A 21246-nucleotide genomic window follows, 5' to 3' on the forward strand; every position below is an offset into this window, starting at 1 on the left:
TTAAATTATAAAATGTATGTAAGCTGTAAATAAATAAATATGTGTATTTAAAATATAAAACACATTTGACAAATTTCTACTGTTATTCTGATATGCCCTCTTTTTATTCGAAAGTTAAGTTTCAATGAAACAAGTTGGCAGAAAAGAAAGAGAGATAGTGAGACAGGGAGAAAGACAGTTTATCGGTTTATCGAGAGAGAAAAGAGAGAGATAAAAATAAAACATGGAAGTTTGAAATACTTTTTTCTTTTACTCACACTTTTTGAATTTTATTGTACATTTTTGTTTAAACTTAAACTCAATTTATAACATTATTATTAATAATATTTATTTTTATAATTTAAAGGAAATGTTTTATTGTTTATCAGTGAAAGCAAGTTTCTTTTCCATAGCAAATATACCCGATTGCTATCCCAATTAGCTAAACGAGCCGCACGAGGCAAACGTGTCAATATATAAACCCACATACACATACATACACACAGACATATGAGTATGTCATGTAATGCATGTACTACTTTTTATCTACATACATTTAATGAATGCAGCAATTTTGTTTTTGCCACACATCTTCCACTTACGGATTGTCGCTTTAGTATGTGTGTGTGTGTGTTTTCTATTCTCTATTTGTTCAGCTGCGGCCACACGTGTCACGGTTGGCCATTTACTTACATATTTATTTATTTATTTTTTGAATTTAAATATTTTTCCTGACTTCCTCAGCACAGAGAACAATTTATTTACAAGCGAGCATTAACTTGCAATCTGCGGTTTAATCTGTTTAAATAGCTTTATTAAAAGTTAATGATGAAGTCGACTTGCAAATTTGGAATTCTTAGTTGTGTTATATAAAAATAGGGTATATATAAAATAAAAGTTTTATTTCTTATTGAAAGACAACACATTGAAAATTTATAAAATATTAATTAATTGGAATTTATAAAATTTTAATTAATTGGAATTCGAATTCGAAAATAAGATTCGGTCAAAAAAGTTGAAATATACATAGAAAAAAGTTCCCAAAACAATTACAATTAACCCCAATTTCTCTTCAATATATAAACTATAAAACACAAACGTTGCTTAGTCAACATTTTCGACTGTAAACGGTATTATTTAATAAGCTTCCACAGAAAGCACTAATATTTTCCCAGAACTCAAATCCAACGCATAAGTGAGTATGAAATTGAGCTTTCGTTTCATTACGGCTTCGTCAGGGCTCGCAGTTTTATGCAATAGGTATAGCCATGACTACATACATACAATCACACACTATACATATACACACGTTTATGTATGTATATGTATTCTGCTTTTACTCTTATCAGTTTGAGTGTACTATGTTCATACGCATATATGTATGTACATTTTAATTAGATTTACCTCGACTTTGAAATTAAAAGTTTGGCAAAGCGATAAGAAATTGTGAGTTTTGCTTTTATTTATGTATATTTTTTTATTTGCTATTCGTTATCTCAGTTCATTTATAGAATCCAAAAGCGTGCACGACTTTGTGTTATATATTTCAAATTCAATTTGAGCGTACATACAAATCATCCACATGAAATGTGATGCTAATCGAATGTAGTAAATTTATGAAGCAAATTGTTTAGCACACACACCCATTTTATTTCGTTTCGGGGCCTTTCCTTCGAGCGGCTCTTGCGGGGCCTGGCCTGCGTCAAAGCTGCTGCCCCGCCCCTCGGCTAAGCAATTTGATTAGCCTATGCTAATTTCAAGTGTAAATTGTGCAAATGATATCTATATCTGTACATATTGTCAATATAAATGCAGTATATTCCAACCTGTGGCATATGCAAATCAGTTTCACTGCGGGCGAACGGGATGTGATTCACTGTAGTTCAATAATTCAATATTTTACATAGCATGCTATTATTTACTTTACCTGTATTATTCTATACGGTGGCAGCTTTTTGTTTTTACTCGAACATTAAATTTACATGACGATACTGAAAAACAACAAGATTTGGTCTAAATATGAGCAATTTTGACAAGTCCAATTTATTCAAAAAATTCTATTTAAATTGAATAGAAAAGAAGAGTTGATAAGGTATATATACATTTTAGATTAAGTGAAGTTTAGAAGTCCATGAAATCTCACAAAACTCAAATGCAACTTGAACCCATTGAAAATTTGAAATCATGGTAAAATGGCTAAGATTAAATTTAAGTTTCAATTTTACTTAATAAAAAAAGTAATAAAATTCAACGAAATACTCTTGTATTGGAAACAAAAACCTAATGATATTTGAGGCTTAAGGTGTAAGTAAATTTGTTTTTGTTATTTTGGTATATTTCAGATCCTTAACATGATTTCTAATCTTTTGGCTAAAAGACCATTACAGTATCTCTGCTCTAAAGTTCTTTTAAAATATGCGAACAATGAATTCATTTTACCTATTTATCTTCTTTAAGAGCTTTGATTTTGAAATAGAATGTAGAGCGAGCAAGTATAGTGGGAAAACCATATTAGTTAAACTGTTGTAGTAAGATTATAATCGTAAATATCAAAATATACATATGTGTATACAATAATAAACAGAAATACTAGAACTAATTAAAAAATAATTTATGAGCAATTCACCATATACAAAAAAAAAAAAAAAAAAAAAAAAAAACAAGCTAGCTCACTTATTCATTAATATTATTTTTTGCATTATCTTAGATAATTGATACTATGGGGACGGCTTTCAAGCTGTACATGCTGTACTCAGCAGCGGCTTCACAACATTTTCAAACAACAAACTGCTTATGGGTTAATTGTAAACACCTCTATACTACAAATGTAAGCTGAGCAAGCACACACACAGACACACACACAAGCAGGGTAGTAACCATACAGACGACACGGATACAGATACGTTCAGATAATCGCATGCATACTTACACAATCAAACATTTAGTCGTATCTATGTGTATGTTGGCTCAGCCAGCGCTTGGAACTATGCCCACACAAACATTCTACAAGTGTTTGTTTTTTTCCCGCTGCTTGCCGTGTTTATAAGAAAAAACAACAGCGGCAGCAACAACAACAGCAACAACAACCTTGTTCATTTTCGTTTTAGTTGCTTAGCTTTGTGTCGCTTGATTGCATTTTATTTCTATGAAAATTCACAGGCCACGTAACGCATTTGGATTAGCGACACGTGACCATAACAAAAATCAACTATGCACATAGTCGAATTGAAAGAAAAATATTTGTTTTTGAACAGCAATTGAAACAACTAGAAGACAACTTGAAGATAAGGCCGCTTCTCTGGGTCTTGGTGTGGGACCTTGCGTGTGAATAGTTTTCAAGTTCTATAAACGCGCACGTGCCTTACGGGGCGTATGTGTAATGTGTGAATAGGCTTCGTATACGTAACAGCATGTGATGAGACATTTGCTAAGGGGCGTTGCACGTGCCACGGAATACATACACATATGTGTATATATATCGATGCATGCGTGCATATGTATGTATGTATGTACATATCAATAAAAGTACATGACTGTACACACACACAGTTGTAATTGTCCAGCTCAGACTGTGAGATCAGCAACAGCTACAGCAATGGCAAGGAATGCAACTTATGCAAGCCATTTCAGCCAGCGCCCATTTTCATTGCGCAGTGGACTTGGACACGTTTGTGACATTTGTTGATCGTGCTGGGCAGTGACTTGTTGCTTTGATTTGGTTTGACCTTTGCCAGAGCTATAAATAGATTGCATGCCTTTGTGAGTGGCGACCGCTGGCATTTAAATTTAATTAAAGTGCTGGAAAATAAAATGAAATAAACAAAATTATATGTACGTACACCTCCTGTATGTATACGTATACGTATACGTATACGTATATGGGATACGTATACGTATGTATGCGTGTGTATAAACAAAGTGCTGTGCTGATAATACTCACAAGCAGCTGAAACATTTGCACAACACGTGACCAACAACAAACAGGCATGTGTGTTGCGGTATGAGTGTATTTGTGTGTACGTATGCATATACACACAAACACACATGTATTTCCAAACGTCTGTGTGTATGTAAAATGGCTGACACGCTCGCCTCGCGTGAGATATTACGTCATGCGCTATGAATTTTTTTCGTTGGCTGTGACCGCTTTCGACGTGTCTTGATTAAAAAGCTGCTCACGCGTACAGTAAAGAGGGAGCGCATTGTGAAAAGAGAAACAGCGACAGATAGAGAGAGAGAGAGAGAGTGAGAGCGACGAAGAAACAACAGTGAGTGTAAGTGAGACAGAAATAAGCGCCACTCTGCCACTTCGCTCGTTGTGTTGTTCATGAGCAGCCAACTCAGCGTATGATTATTATTTCGATTAATAATAACACTTATGCACATGTGTATCTATATACATGCATACATACATAAGTATATTTATAAATGCGTCGAGTGTTTAAATGGTTTAAAAGCAAAATGTCAGCCGACCGCGAGAGCTTGCGCTTTGCATGAATGTGTGTCTGTGAGACAATCGCTTTGTTGCCAGGCAATCCTCGCTCCGTCGCAATTCGCCGTCAAACGTGGCCGTCGTTGTTGTCGCCGCCCAATGTAACAGCTGCGAATCGCGTTGGAATTTGTCACGTTCACGTGTTTTATTATGTGCCGCTGCTGCTGCTGCTGCTGCTGCTGCTGCTGCTGCTGCTGCTGTCGTTGAGACTGTTGTTGTTTTGCTTAATTTGCCTTGGGCTTCTACGTTGTGTTTTCTTTATTTCTTTGTTGTTGTTTGCGTCTGCCTTTCGACTTGAAAGCTGTCAGACAAACATAACAGAAGCAACAACTGCAAAGGCAAAAAAGCACGCAGCGCACGCCCCAATGACCATTGAGCTCCATAACGGTAATCTTTATATGCAGTGTGGGTGAACGTTTATTATCAATAAAATAATCGAAAACTTTTTTCCTGCCTGAATGTCTGCACTATGTTTGTACATATTTATTTTTAACAATCACTCAGTCAACAATAAGTACTATAGTCGGTATAGTAAATGCTTATTAATAACTCCAATACATACCCATACATGTGCACTTACATATTTATCTGCACATGTGTATGTGTATGCAAGAAATTCACACACAACTAACTATGGTTGTGCAGTTCACTATTCCCATAATAAACATTAACATAATATTTCAGTAGATTTATACAAAATATACATAAATGTCCATATGCATAACCAGTAAATTTATTACGTACACACACTCTTCTATAGGAACATGTGTAAGTCGAATGCATATTCTTTTGTATTATTCGAATAGGGCTATGAACTGCACTTCTGGCCAATTCCTGGTGCGTGCAGCTTGCAAATTGTTCCCCATAGTTATTAGAGAACCCTTTAGCATCGTAATTATTCTTATAGTTTATTATTATTAACAGAGGTTGTTATTCTCTACTTTTAGAATTCTATTTACAAGGATTTCAGCTTGAAAAATGAGTTCCTAATCAAAACAAGTAGATGCGATTATTTAATCTACAGATTTGAACAGCAATTGATTAGTGTAACCTATTCATTTCATATTTGAACGAATATGTTGAGCTCAGACCCACTGTGGCAATCACGTTCGCCGCGCACGAAATGCGATAACATCAACGCACGCTCGCACACACTCAAATAGATCTGAAAGCCAACGCATGCCAGCACACACATATGCACATACAATCGCATTCACACACATACCAAAGTCAGCCGCAGTACAACATGACTTGGCAAAGTGCTTCGCTCAGTGTCAGCGGGGCGGTTTCTCTCTCGATTCTCTCACGTTTCCTAGCTCTTTTGCCATTTTACTTCTCGCATACCCGAGGCACGTCATCTTCGCTCACGAACTGCTCACAGTATTTGGTCTCGTGTTGTGTATATGTGCACACTTTACGCAAAGTTTAGTTTGGTCGCTATTCAGTTTGTAACAGATATGTAATCGTGTCGACAAACTAGTAAAATTTCAGTCATATATTTAGTTCGTAAAATACCAGAATGGGTTATATTATTAAAATATATATGGTATTTATTTAAAGTTGCAAATACACTCGTTAATTTGTAGATCTGCAAAAGTTATAGTTTGGTAGGGTATTCAGTTTTCGATGCGCGACTTTTGCTTTTGCCGCTAGGTTTTAATTTTAGCCCGTTCGCCGCGTATTTTTCATTCATTTCAATTCGACCGTTCGTAGTGAGCAGTTGATTTTAGCAGCGTTTCGGACAGCGCAAGTGCTTTAACACAAAAAAGAAGAAAAGAAATACAAAGTTATAGCAACAGCAGCAACAACAAATTATACGCATACATACACAAGTAAATATATGTACATACGTATATGTAAAGTGCTTTGTAGTAAAATATACAAATACACGCAAACGGTGCGCACACAATACGCGGCTGCTGGTAAAATTCCACTGTGAAACGAAATACAAAATAATTCAAAGTACAAAACGTGTATATCGGTACCGTGTGACAAAAAAAAAAAATCACGTTTTTCGACAATCGTTGGCCTTTGGAGCTGTGCGGTGCGGAGCAGGTGGCTGTGTGGCTGTGTGTTCGTGTGTGGCAGAGAGCAAGTCCCGCGACCAAAAACAAGACGTGAGTGCAAAGAAATTTCAACGTAGAAGCATCAGCTGCAGAAAACGCGTGGGCCTCAAGCAACACGGGCGCGGCAGAGCCAGAGGCAGAGGCTGGTCTAAGACAATTACATATCCGAGACCAAGGCTTACATTGGTCCAACAAGTGCGGTTAAATTTCCACCTAGCTAAACGTCCAGCAAACTGTCGTCTATCAATAAAAGTTAAGCCACATATATGTGCACGTATATACATAAGTGTGTGTGTATGTACCTAGTGTGTACATACGTGTGAGCATTTTGTGTATATAAGCCTTATCTCACCCGTTGCTGTCTTTGTTATCGGCTCAGTAACAAAAACAAAAGGCCGTCACTGCTGATAAGGAGAACAGTCATCCCTTAACGGTCGACAGATAATTGACGCCGCATATCAAAAGTCGTTCACTCTTTAAGTGATTCTAAAATAAACCGAGAAGCTAAATTCGAAATGTTATGCTACATGTGAAACGGGCGAGCGTGTGAGAAGTGTGCAAAGAGTATTGGATATTCAAGTCTGATACAAGTACAAATTGCAGTAAATATTTACAGTCCCCAGTCAAACTCTAAAAATTGGAATTGTTAGAATATTCAAATAAGTTGCTAAGCAAGTTGGCTGTGCGAACCCACCATACAATTGAACAGAGCAACAATTCGCAATTCGCCGCAATAAATTCGCCGTGGCCGACAACCTGTTTGCTGTCATACGAATTCGTGCGCTCGCTCGCCGGCATTTTATCTTGTCTTTCCTGCATTGACGTAGAGAGCGAATACCCTCCACCATTCCACCACAACAGCAAGTAACGTCGACGCAGCAGGAGCAGCAGCAGCAGCAGCAGAGGATAGCAGCAAACGAAAATTTGCCCAGGATCGTCACCTCTAGCAGCAGCCGCCGGAATCACAGCAGCAACAGCAGCATGGAGCCCTATTGGAGCGAGGCAAACGGACATGCAGCACATCCGGTTAAGTATGAGAGGTAGGTATATATACGAAAGGTATTTGCCAGAGCACTCCACCACCACAAGAACAACAACTAGGACAACAGTAAACAATAATAAACAATAAACATACTCACTTTCACCTGCCCGCGCTTAAGTTTATGCATAAATTACAGTTAGTTTAATTTTAAATCATGTTTAAGCTGTAGGCTAAGTTAGCAGGCGGCATTGTAACGGTACACATAGTAACATGTGTGAGTATATATTTGTGTGTGCGTCTGTGTGTATGTCTGTCAGTTTGCGATTGGGCGTGGATCGTGAGGCTATTTTTGGCAGTTGAGCAAAATGAAGAAGGAAAAAGAAGCAAAAATTAAGTGAAAAACGAATGAAAACGTGGGCAGGCAGACTCGCGTTCGCTTGACGCCTTTGACTCTATTTTTAAAATGGATTTTAGTTGATGTATTTATTTATGCAAACATTTTGCCAAAACACTGGCAAAATACAACACACACGATTGGGCAAACGTGACGCTGACTTTTGGGGGCTTACCCCTTCTTTCTCTCTCTTCTTTTCAATATGTATTCTGAACTTGAATTCGCGTGGAATTTTAGTTTTGTGTGTGTGTGTGTTTTTTTTATTCTGGGCAGTAGTCAAAACAACGTGTGTGCATATAATATATATTATTTATTTCATCTATATATGTTTATGCATATTCATACTATCGTACATATAGCAAGTTTTTATGAATAAATAAGAGCTTGGGCCAACCGGACTGATTGGTTTTTATAAATCGCCCGCTTATATTTCCACTAAATGTCAACGGCCAAAATGCTTTAGGGCTATAAATAGTCCATTGGAGCGCTCATTTCAGTGGCTTTTGTGGGCGTGTTGCCCTCACACAAACAAGCACTCACGCACACTTGTGTGTATGTGTTTGTGTGTGTTTACTAGTCGGTGTCCTTTTGAAGGTCAGCAACTGTAGTTGATTGTTTTTGTGTTATTGTCTATTTTTGTGTCCAGTAGAATGACGCCTTTAAGTGATTTTCTATAAATATGCTCCTCTATTAAATGCACCCATTCCAATCGGACATTCGTCAAGTATACAACACTAACACACTCATTCGTAATGAACGATATAATTAATATATTGACAAATCCATTTACCAATAGCTAAGCACAGATGCTGTCTTGCCCATGTTCTCTTATTTAAGATCAATCAATGAGCCACTCAAGGCTCACGTGATTAATAAATGAAGTCCAGACATGACAAGTTAAGGCAATTAGCCAAACTGTTTGGCATTTCGAGGCTTATCTGTGGGTTATACATATATGTTTGTGTAGGCTTAGGAATGTATTTTTATGTAAATATATAAATGAACTAATTATGTCTACATAAACTATAAGAGGGGAAAGAAAAGTAAGGAATTTTTAATTAATTGTGTTTAATAAATATTTCGATTCATCTTTGTCATGTATCACGAAATTAGAAAGAGAACCTGAACAGAGTAGTAACGAAATTAAAGGAGTTTCCAGTTTTGGCCACCTTATAGCCAGCATTATCATCGTGACGGTTATCGCAATCTTTGTCGGGCTCGATATCATTATCATTATATTGTTTGCCAGTTTATTCAAGTCGTCACTTGGCACTTGAAGTTAACACACGTCTGCGTAGCCGTCATATATTTACAACGTATATAATTTACTCTAGCGATGCTTTAATCAACAAACAACAACTCAACTAGTACAATCATGTCATCCATAAAAGAGATAAACAAGCACGCGATAAAAGCGAATTTCTAGTGACGCACATTGTTGTATGTACTTACCGGATAACTGTGTATGTCCGGCCATATATAGTATATATATGTATATGTATATGTAATATTCCTGAACAAGGAGTGTGGGTTGTGCAAAAATATGTGAGATCTCGGGTTTGTTGCACGACGAGGCAGCTGCTCCACATACCAAACTCAAATATGCAGCTGTCTCTCGTTGTTTTCGATTTCGGGATCTTTAAGACGACGTGACCCCAGCCACTCCCAGTGATAAGCAACAAGTGATTAGTGATTAGTGATTAGTGTTTCGTGATTTATGATTTGTGATTTGTGATCTGCATTTCAGTGGCTATCGATGAGAGACTGCAACGAGACAAATCTAAGAAAGTGTGTTTGTTTGCTGGCCACGTTTGTGTTACATGATGAAATCCTGTCAGCTGTTGCAAGTTCGTCATGTAGATTAAGCAACGCACAAATGTTCAGCAAGACAACACGTCAAAGCTAGCCGCAAATAATCGAATTTATATACACCGATATATATATATATATATATATATATATATATAGATATATATACATATATATGTATGTACGTACACTTTAGTGATCTATTTCAAATATATCAATATAGCGAAGTAAAACAACAACAAACGCATGCTTGTGCTCTATAAATAACAAATAAAATTTCATATACGCACGCACACTCACACACATACATACACAAACGTACAATAATGAGTATGGGCAAAATTTTCAAATTGGAATAGCGGCGCTCACTGATTCCAATTTCGAATTGGATTCCAAACGCCATTCGGAATCGCTTCGGCTTATCGTCAGCGTTCGGCCATTGCCATCCCCGACACAGGCACGTACACACGATCATTTCCATGCAGTTCTTTTCATGCAAACACACCCATACACACGGACCCACACAGACGCAGACAGAGGCACTTGCATATACATTCATATGTGTTCCACATATACGTTCCACACTGCATGTTTATATTTGAGCTCGCGAGATTCCTCGTGCCGTTTGACAAACGTGCCGCAAATATTGAGAAATTCACAAAACAATCATAATATGTCTGTGTGAGTGTGTGCCTGTGTCTCTATCTGTGTGTAAATGTATCTTTTGGTTTTCCGCGCTGTGATTAATGCACTCTGCATTGACTGGGGCCTGCGGCGGGGCAGGTGAGTCAGCGGCGACACATGAGTTGGGCCCGCATTGCATTTGATTGCCTCTAAATGATTCAAATGGATATATTTATATGTCTTTTGACCTAGTTATCAAAAGTATTTGATGCGTGAGTGTGTGTGGATGTGTGATATTTGTGTGCCGTAACAAATAATACGTGTGCGTGTCTCGATATATGCATATGTACATATATCTGTGTTTATGTTGGTCAAATTTCAAAATATTATGCTTAAATTTATTTACTTTAGAAAAATGTGGAAACTTAACTCAACAATGCTACTTGAAAGCTTATTTAAAAAGAAAGAACTATTATTAGAAGTTATGGTTTGATCCGAATACTTTGAATACTCTTTAACAGGCTTAATGAAAAATGTCTAGGCTTTTAATATAAATTGCTATTATCTAGATAACAAATGATATGTTATAGGTTTTGTTGAAACATCGAATATTAAAGCATACACGATGTTACTTGAAAGAATATTTCAAAGGAAATAAAATATCGCATATTTTTGCAGGATAGTTCTTACTTATGACTTACATTCAAAACAATCCAATAATACTATACTATAAAATCTAATTCCTTTGAAATTTGCTTTCAAGTAAAATTGTTGAATATGCTCTAATATTCGATATTTCAAGAATAGCTATAAAACAATATTTATTTTTTAGGAATTCGTATAGAATAATATTTATCTTATAGGAATTTTCGATATATAGAATCTTTAGACATACCAAGTGACATTTCTCTGGAATAGTTGGCCTTTAGCGATTTATTTTTGTATGGATTAAGCAATGTTCATTTCCGCTGCATCGTCATTTTGCCAACGCTACAACTACATATAGATATATTTATATTTATGCATATTGATATGTGTAGATATATGTGTATGTGTGTGTGGGGGCGTAACATGTGGCGTATAAGCAATGCAGCTGTGTGACTCGTATAGCACTCAGCGTCTGTGCTCAATTGAGCTAGTTGCTTTGTAAATTATTGTTGTTTATGTTTATTGAATTGCAGAAGCACGCCAGCATAATGTTTACTGAGCATGAAGAATCGGAATAAAAATAGACGACTTGAGGCAGTTGTGTTTCACATTCGTGTCTGCTGCTGCTGCTGTTGCTATGCGCTGCTCTCGACACGTGGACACGTTTTGCTGTGTTGCAGTTCGCTTAGTTTTTTTCTTCTTTTTTGTTGAATAAGCAATTGGCACTCGGCACTTGGCACTGGGCTCTCCATTGAGCGAGTGCTTTGGTCATTATATCACGTGTACAGTCAGCCATGGCTATATCTATACATAATGCTAATTAAAAAGTTTCAACGGGGCAACTGCAACCGGTTTGCGTGTGATTTCCAGTTTTCTCAAGCATATCAAATCAATCTCACGTGATCGCAGCTAAAGTCAACAACAAGTCAACTAGTCTTTATGGCAAAAATAAAAACTAATAAAACGAAAAAATCCAGCTCTTGTATGCGGTTCTAATAATACTTTGGTAATTGCTAAATTGCTCTTGTTTGCGACTGTTGCCCGGCGGCTGCCCTGCACGAGCGTTTGTTTATATGGTCTATTTATCTTATCAGCCACGCCGCTGACTGCTGCAGGTGCAGTCAAGGTTATGGCGGGCCAATGATCGGCCTGAAGCTAGTCTCCATGTCGTGCAGGTTCTCAGTGCGAACAACTTTTGTTTTTCATCATTATTTTTGTGTGTTTTGTGTGTGACGCTAATTTACCAAGGCAAAGAAATTAATTTATTATATTTATATTTGAGTTTACTTGTTGTTGTTTTCCCCCTACGCAGCGCGTCATCGTCTCTAGTGTTTTTCACTTTTTTATTTTATTTGAATTGCCTTTATTTGTGGCATTTCACAATTGGCGGCAGACAACAAGACAACTGAAGTGTGGAAATATGAAAATTCTCAAATGTGAAGCGAAGGTCCCCCTCATTTGACACACATTCCGTATCGGAAGTGCTTGACATTGAGTTCTTGGGTCGCGTTTACATAATTGTTTATACAGTCATTGATAGAAATTGACAGGAATTAGCTCAGACGTGTTTATATGACGAAAAATTTTCCACTTAGTCAGTTAATGAATCATCTGCTGAGATGAAAACATTCACATATTATTTAATCTGTGATGTTGATCACAAGAGTATATATATTTGTTATGTATATATGTATATATAGTTGTTGTATTTCCGAGTAGCAGCACTATCTTTGTTGTTTATTTACAAAACTAACTTACTGCATATATGGGCAATCTATTGAGTGGTGCTTGGCTAACTTCGAACTTCGTACATACATAACGTAAAATGCTATCTGAAAGTCAGAAAGTCATTTGAATCAATAGTTAGCATTCGTGAATATGTACATGAATGTGCACCTGTTTAAAGCGCTTTCATATCACGTGTAGCTGTAAAGATATCTTATCTATGGACGCAAATAACAACTGGCAACCGTAAAGCTAGCCATCAATGGAATATAATTCCATTAATTTTAGGTTAACGCACGATATCGCGAAAACAACTTTTGAGGGCGTGCGTGTGCAAAACATTCTAATTAGAGCATACAGGTGATTCACAATGAAATTAATTTATCACGATACTCATAATGAACTGAAGGAAGTTTGGAACCATTTAGCATTCAATTCCCTCACTCACACCTGCCTGTTTACCTGGCAGAGTATTCGGGCTTCTGCGCCTTTCAATTTCAGCCAATGCGTTTTCTGAAGCATGCGTCCCATGTCCGTTCATGCTGTTGGCAAACAACGTGTGGCTGATCAACAGTTGGCGTCATTCGGCTTGCGAGCTACCTGTCGCTTAGATGAATTTCTGATTGCACTTCTGCAGGCTTCTGGGTTGATGGCTGGCTGGCTGGCTGGCTCATCTCTAAAATTAAACGAGCGCCGTTGCTTGCCAATTACTTAATAGCTGAAAAGTGCGACGACGATGTTTTTGGCCCAATGGCCCCCAGGTTCGAAAACGCCAACGCGAACCGTTGCCAGTTGGGGCGGCTTCAATGGGGGCGTGTCCGCCGGGATCAATGTTCACTGTTCAATGTTCAGGGCATCGCGTCGTTATTTCATGAATCAAGCGAGTGATTTGGCAATGACGCCGTCCAACAGGTCCAAGGGTCGCCGATTGTTACTTGAGAATGCAGCGAAAAATACCAACACGCCCTGCACACGGGCCGGCGTGCCCAGTGGGCGGCTTCCCTTCAGCCGGGCGAGCTGGCTGACCCTTTTGCTAAGTGTATGCAAATACGTTGAGAGTGCTGAAAGCCTTTAATTGAACCCTAAGCGCGCATTACTCATACGTCACGTGCGCCAGGCTGTGTGCGTGACATTTACAGCGTTGTCCAGCTTGCACACTTGATCCAGGGCGTTGTCAGAGTGTCCGAACTGTTCTCCTAAGTTAAGTAGTCGCCGATGTCTCAATTTCAAGATTTCACAAGCGTTTACTGCGCGGGGATAAACAAACTAGATTGAAGCGCCGTACACTGGCAAAAACTGGTATTCCGTGCGTCTGTATGCAAGCATATACACACACACACGTTATGCATGTGTGTGTGTTTAAATATTGTTTACATATTCGACGAATCGTTGCGTGTTGCTGCTTATCGCAGTCGTCGCAACTCTTCTAGTGTTTTCTGGTTCGGTTTATTTCGTGTATGGTTGTATGGCCCAGCAGTAGATATGGTTTATAGCTACTTGTATCGCCCGCTTGTAATCGGGAGTTTGCTTAGCCAGTTTGACATTTCATACAAACTTAATCTTGGCTAACATCAAAGACAAAAATAGAAATGAATTACCTAAAAAACAATAATTAGTTTATATGTGAAGTATCCGGACTTTTTTTCTTTTATGCATAGCAAAATATAATACAACAATATATTCTATAGCTTTTCTGTGCCACCCATTGATATTTTTTTTGGTAAATTTAGATAATATATCTAAAGTATTTATATTCGGAATATATGCTTTTCATTTGTTTGTTTGTTTGATTCTGTTTTGTTTTTTCTTTCCTTTTGCTTTTATGTTTCCTATAGCTTTGTTTGTTTGGGTCACAATTGGTGCTCGCTGTTAATATTGAAATGCTTGAAATTGTTCTTTCTTTTGATTCCGTTCATTTATTTACTTTTTGCCGCACTTGGCAACTGCTTTTATTATTTTTTGTATTCTAAAGAGAATTTATCCGCAGTGCCATCTAATTTGAATACCATGAAATTTTTTATTCAATTTTGTTGAATGTTAAGTGTTTTCTTTTTGTTTTTAATTTCTGACACATGCGATTAAAACGTGTAGATTCTGTATTTAGATTAACAGCAGAGATTAAGACAAATACACCAATTCTATGTTTAGTAAAGCTAGCTGAATTATTTAAGTGATCATTTAGGGATTATTTATTTAAGAGGCTCGACTATTGCAAACATAGCTCTCGAAAGATCCTGCCAGAAAGTGTTGAAAAAAGTTTAAATTTTTGCATTAGTGTAAGTATTGCAGTGTTTCTGTGTGTGCGTGTGTGCGTGCCAAATTGAACACATAGCTGGGTATGTTTTTAATGCATATACATATACATAGAATGCTAACCGTATTTTAAAGCACTTTTATCCTCTTTTACTACAACACACAACAAAACAAATCGCCTCGTCTGATTTTAGCCAAGCGACTACTTGGGGTGCAGAATCGGGGACTCTCGGATTAGCTGCTGGTTGACTACCAACTGTGGAACGTAATAAGACAAAATGAGATATTGAGATATCTGTAAGAGAGGGAGAGTATGAGAGACATAGAGGGAGAGGGACGACGCGCGACAGACTGAGAGTATTCACATTTCGATTAATAAACAAATTCTCCTTATTTCTTTCAAATTACAGCCTTAGTTTATTGTTTAGTTTTACTTCATTTTGAAACGAATAAAGAATTGACCACAACAATAAAATGAACCACACATAATTTAACTACATAATAATATTTAGCTTAATTAGTCTTACGCTCTATATTCCTAAGTCAGTTTAAGTTATGCGCCTAATAAATGCATTACTAAAACAATGAAAACGAATGCTAAAAAAAAAAAAACAAACAAAAAAAAAAAAAAAAAAAAACCAAAATTTGACAAACTTTTGAATAAGATTTGGACTTATTTGTGTTTCTTATCCTTCCCACTTCTTTTTGCATATGATACAAAACGCATACGAATTATAGCGAAGCAGCAGTCTCCAGTTTTCCTTATTGCACAGAATCTAGCTTAAATTTTTCAACATCAGCAACAGCATACAGCGAGGATGATGCTGAATATGCCACCGGACGCCGTAACAAAACATCGAGGGTAAATATTACAATTTCAGAGCGACTAATCGCGACACTAATCAAATTCGAAAACAAGATCAAAGGATCAAAAGATAAAGCGCCCGAGTAACAAGTTCATTGCTCGTACTCATTATGTAACTGATTACTGGTGACCGATGACCGATGACTGATGATTGGTTGGTAATGGTTGGTTGGCAATGGCCGCGATGTCGATGTCGATGACAACGCCCACAACTCACACGCCTACAACTCACACTGAACGCACACGCACATCATCCCGAGAAGTTGGCCGCCGCTTTTGACCCTTTTTTATTGTACTCAAGCGTTTAAAGAAAATAAAAATTACAAAACCATTTCCAAATTAGTGAATTTGATGAAAATAAAAACCAAAAAAAAAAAAAAAAGAAGAAAAATTAAAATATAAAGAAAAAAAAAAAAAAAACAGTGGAAAGACTCATTATTTAGCATAATGGTCCAGAAACTCAATGATCTTTTACTCACTAGTCGCTTAGGCACTCGTCGAGCTGCTTCTAATTGTTCTCCAATTTGTCTGCCCCAACAGCAAGATCCTCTGTCGCATCGCATCATTGAGAAGCGTCGCCGCGACCGCATGAACTCCTGCCTGGCCGACCTGTCGCGCCTCATACCGCCACAGTATCAACGCAAGGGGCGTGGCCGCATCGAGAAGACCGAGATCATCGAGATGGCCATCCGACATCTGAAGCACCTGCAGAGCGAGATCCTGCAAAAGGAGAGCGAGTACCGCAGCGGCTACATGGACTGCATGAAGGAGGCGGCCAAGTTCCTCTACGATAGTCAAATGCAGGACTTTTGCTATCGCCTGTTGGCCCGCCTGCAGGAGCACATCGACGAGGTGTTCAAAGGTACACGAATCCGTATCTCTCGACCTTAACTGTATGTTAATTGATCTCTCTCTCTTTGCCAGCCGACTGCTACAAGTCCAGCCGGAGCTGCCATATGCCGGACAATGTGAGCGCCTCCAGCGGCAGCCCCCATCAGGCCTACCATCCGCCGCTGTGCCATCTGCGCGATATGCTGGGCGCCTCGGATGTGGAGCATAGCAACGATCACAATGATGTCAAGGATCTAAGCTTTCGCAACCATCTCAACCAGCTGCATCGCAGTCAGCAGGCGACTGCGGCGGCCGCTGCTGTTGCCGCGGCGACCAATGCCAGCACATCGTCGAGCGCCAGCATGGAGGGGCCGAGCGGGGCCAAGCTGGCTGCGGGCAATGGCAGTGTCAATGGCGTCGCTGCCGATAATATACCCACCAACTCAACGGGCTCCAATACTGCCAGCAGCAATGCGGCCAGCTCGACCACGTCGACGTCCACATGCCCCACGCTGACCAAGATGCCTGTGGGGGCGGCAGCGATAGCTGCGCACCAGCAGCCGCATCAGGCGGCGGTGATTACGTCGACGGCACCTCACCATCACACGGACAGCAGCCAGCAGGACTTTGAGTCCTCGCACGAGCCGATGCTGCATACGGACACCTCGAACATGCACTCGCCGCCGCCGCGGGATGCACTGCTGCAGCAGCACGCGCACCTCGGTCACAGTCATCATACCACGGACAGCCAGCTGTCGGCGAGGATGCGCAACTACTCGGAGTCGTCGCACGAAATTGAGCACAACAACAACTACAAGTATAAGAACCACATCAAGGAGCGCTTCGTGCACGAGCTGCACGACGAGGAGACGAGCAGCGAGCACGCGCCGCACCTGCAGAACGAGCATTCGCATTTGCATGCGCTGTCGGAACACTCCAAGGATGGCACTGAGCCGGAGATAGCGCCCATCATGGCCAAGAAGCGGAAACTGGCCGAGGCAGCGGCAGCCGCAGCGGCCGGCTGCAATGGGGATCTGCCGCTGGACGTGCACAGTGAGGCGAGCAGCATCAATCCGGCACGCCCCATGGGCCTGGGGCGTGACGACAAGCCCTCCTTCAGCTTCAGTGATATCAAGGACATCAAGTCGGAGCTGCACAATACCAATTCCAATTCTAGTCCGCTGCTGGCCAAGCTCAGCGCTGCTGCTGGCGCCCAGTTGAGCACGCCGAGCAGCACAACGGCGCCGCTGCCGTCCCGGCATTCGTTCACTGTGCCCATCTTCGCGCTGCACGGCCAGGGCAACTACTACGTGCCACTCAATGTGGACTACAATGCGCTGGTGCCGTACCTCAATGGCGTCGATCTGCTCGAGAAGAGCTACACCAGCATGCCCGTGGTGCATCCCATCAACATCAATGTCAACTTTATGCCCAGCTCATCGTCGTCATCGCTGCTGGCGGCGGCAGCGGCCGCTGCTGCTGCTGCAGCCGTTGCTGCTGGCAAGCAACAGGGCGTGGCTGCCGCAGGCACGGGACCGCTCAGCGCCAGCTCGGCAGCGGCTGCGGCCGCTGTGGCCAAGGCCAAGCTGGAGCAGGCCATGAGCAACAGCTGGTAAGCAGCGGCGATGGAAGAGAACAAGTCTACCTCACTACATCTGTGAATAATCATCAAATGATTGATTCCTAATTTTGTGCGAAATTCAAGCTGTTGGGAGTCGACTTGGAAACAACAGTATAAACACACACACACACATATATATATATAAATATATATAATATTTTTTCTGTACATATAAGACGATGCAACTCGAGGACATTGGGCAGCCCAGTTCGAAACTGGGCGCTGTTGATTGATCCCATGAGCATAGTCCACATTCAAGTGCTGCTGTTGTCAGCCACCTGAATGCAAATTGAAAAGATCTGTAAAGAACTCTGTAAAGGTCTAAGAGAAATACACACACACACACAGACAGATATGGACATCAATTGAGATGCGCCTGTCTGATGCCAAGAACCAGCCCACGTTAAGAAAATCTAATAGATTCAAACTATAATTAATTGTGAATTAAATGTATTTTTAGATGTGTAACACTTTTTGCAACTATAATAGCGTTGTGGTTTCAACTCGGGCTCCAAGTGCGTTTTAAAATAAATATTCGTAAAGCACTAGTCAAATCAACATTTAAGCAACAAAACAAAAAACAATGAAAATAAAAAAAAAAATTGATGTGTACATATTGATAACTTCTTACAAATTATATACAACTTCTCTTAAGTTTGATGAGCTAGCCTAAATGTATTTAAGTGTTTTTTTTTTCCAAAACTCTTGGACGAAGCTAGAAAAGCAGTTAAATTTTGTTAAAGTTTATACCAAATTTCATTTTCGAAATGGGGTTTATTTCGATGAATGTAAATTTCTGATTCATCGCTGTTGTCGTCATTAGTTTTAGTAAAATCTATGTTTCTAAGTTGTGACATGTTAAATGACCTTCAAATTCTAACATCTATAAATACAAAAAAAAAAAAATATATATATATATATATATATATATATATATATATAAAATCAAAACAAATTGAAATCAAATTATTTTCGAAAAATGTTTGCTGCTTATAAACTTAAAGTTTATGCACAATATATATTCATGTGTTAGGGATTTTAATAATATGATTATTACGTTTACTACAGTACAATTAATATAATATAACTACGTTACCGTTTAATATATTTTATATATGTATCTATACCTATGTAATAAAGTTCAAACAATTTATACCTTTACTGGCCTTTTTCTTTCCACTGAGCGAAGTCATTTGTTTAAAAAAAACTAATATACAAATTTAATAGAAAGTAGAGTTTTAGGATTGAAATTATTCTGAACTAGCTTGATAGATAAAGCCCGGTCTTAGGTTGTCCACCTTACAGAACAAGTTTATTTTAAATCAGATAAAGAAATCAGATCTGTAGACATATGAATTTATAATAATTTATTGTTCAGCTTATTAGTCACTCTTCACTATATTATACATATTACGTTTCAAAATACATTGGTCATCAAGAGCAAATATCTTAGTCCCACATACTCGATAAGGCTATATTTTTATTTTTAAAAGTATTTACATTTTGCCTCAGCTTTATACAAGTGCTACAGCCAGAATCGTTTAGTTTACTTAAAATAGTTGGAGCAATTAAACTGCATTTCCTAATGGGAAGGCGTAAAGTAATTTTTATTTTTTGTGTAATTTTATGGGCCTCTAAAAATGTTCATATATTATATTAGATCGATTAAGTAATACCTTATTGTAGGTTTCCAAGTTGATAGAGACTTGGGACTCTACCCCTTATAATGTAGAAAATATTCAAAATTTACGGAGAACAAAGTTCGTTCCTCTGACTGATTAGACAAGACATTAAGATCCTTTTTATGCGATAATTGGAAATCTATTTTTTTAAGCATATGTGATATTCATTGATTTCAGAGAATGAGATTTGTTCTTATTGTGCTCAGCGTTATTATCGCTGAGATATCAGGCGATATTCCCGGCTGTGATTATTTCGATACAGTCGATCTGTCAAATAGCACACAACTATCAGACGGGTCGTATGTGTTTAAGAACATAAATATACCAAATGAAAAAACAGGAAAATACAACTATCAGATCATGTTTGACGGTACATTTGAACGGATTCCCGAGCACACACGCGGATGTATATGTCAGCTAATGTCCTGTGCTCGATTTTGTTGTGAGCCTCAAAAGGAGCTGGTCAAGCAAAAGAGGGAATGTGTGGGTAATATTCCAAATTAGAATCCTCTCGTGAACGTCATGTTGCACAACGGCACTGAGGCAGAGATAGACATTGTAAAGGAGTTTGCAGTGCAACTTTTCGGTATACCCTGCAAAAGCCATTTTAGTCTTGATCCGTACACTAATCGCGATGAGCAATGGGTATTATATGAGGTTTGATGCGTCACTTATTGATAAAAGTATATATTTAAAATATATATATATAAATATATATATATAGAAAATTTGATGGTAGAGATTTTGGGAAACAACATTATTGCATGCAACCACAGAAATCAAAGGATGGTCGGTATAGAATACTGCCTCATCAGTGCAATAAAATGCAGGACAACACCGATGCGTATAGTAAGAAAACAGATCCTGATTTCAATCTAGGACATTTCACATCATTCTAATTCGTTACAGTTCAGATAGTATCCGTAGTCTTTATGCTCCTCACTATTGCTGCCCACTTTTGCATGCCGGACTTTCGCTCCCCCCACAAGCAATTCAGCATCTGTTACTTCATCAGTCTAACATTGAGTTTCTCCTTACTCCGCATTGAGAATTCCGTCCGGAATCATTTGAAAGTTGTGGTCTGCTTAATATTTGGTATGTTTGAAACTCTCGAATTTTCGTGCAGTACACAATTTCCAAATAAGATCCTTTCAGGTTGCATTAGCTACTACGCGGTCATGTGTATATTCTTCTGGCTCTTAATTATCAACTATAATTCTTGGCAAGCGATCAAGGAATACGGCAAATTGAAGGTTAACCTCAAGAAATGCCATC

The 21246-nt window shown here is 38.8% G+C and overlaps 1 protein-coding gene and 1 long non-coding RNA gene across 4 annotated transcripts; one reads left to right on the forward strand and one right to left on the reverse strand.

The window, feature by feature from the left end:
- Window positions 1-1416: 1416 nt before the first annotated feature.
- Window positions 1417-2088, reverse strand: LOC122756881. Its single transcript, XR_006356745.1, has 2 exons — window positions 1907-2088; window positions 1417-1830 (listed from the first exon to the last, which is right to left on the reverse strand). It is a non-coding gene; the product is annotated as an uncharacterized LOC122756881 (long non-coding RNA).
- A 4066-nt stretch (window positions 2089-6154) lies between these two features.
- Window positions 6155-18333, forward strand: LOC6572429 (transcription factor cwo). 3 transcript variants are annotated; one of them, XM_001998502.4, is made up of 4 exons: window positions 6155-7577; window positions 15711-15834; window positions 16378-16699; window positions 16762-18333. In XM_001998502.4, exons 1-4 carry the CDS (start codon window positions 7519-7521, stop codon window positions 18282-18284), a joined length of 2028 nt encoding a protein of 675 aa, XP_001998538.1. In that variant the 5' UTR covers window positions 6155-7518; the 3' UTR covers window positions 18285-18333. The 3 variants fall into 3 exon arrangements, with proteins under 3 accessions (XP_001998538.1, XP_015021893.1, XP_043863503.1); XM_015166407.3 differs by lacking the exon at window positions 15711-15834; XM_044007568.1 differs by lacking the exon at window positions 6155-7577 and having other exon boundaries at window positions 15743-15834; window positions 15892-16699.
- The last annotated feature ends 2913 nt before the right edge of the window (window positions 18334-21246 follow it).

Source organism: Drosophila mojavensis, unplaced genomic scaffold (assembly GCF_018153725.1).
Source record: "Drosophila mojavensis isolate 15081-1352.22 unplaced genomic scaffold, ASM1815372v1 contig_19, whole genome shotgun sequence".
Classification (NCBI taxonomy): Eukaryota; Metazoa; Arthropoda; class Insecta; order Diptera; family Drosophilidae; genus Drosophila; species Drosophila mojavensis.

Excerpts from the sequence above, each read along its gene's own strand:
- LOC6572429 (XM_001998502.4), top strand. The coding sequence starts at position 7,519 with ATGGAGCCCTATTGGAGCGAGGCAAACGGACATGCAGCACATCCGGTT. Across the intron at positions 7,578-15,710 it reads CATCCGGTTAAGTATGAGAG|CGAAGCAGCAGTCTCCAGTT; the intron begins GTAGGTATATAT and ends TACGAATTATAG. Across the intron at positions 15,835-16,377 it reads GCCGTAACAAAACATCGAGG|CAAGATCCTCTGTCGCATCG; the intron begins GTAAATATTACA and ends CTGCCCCAACAG.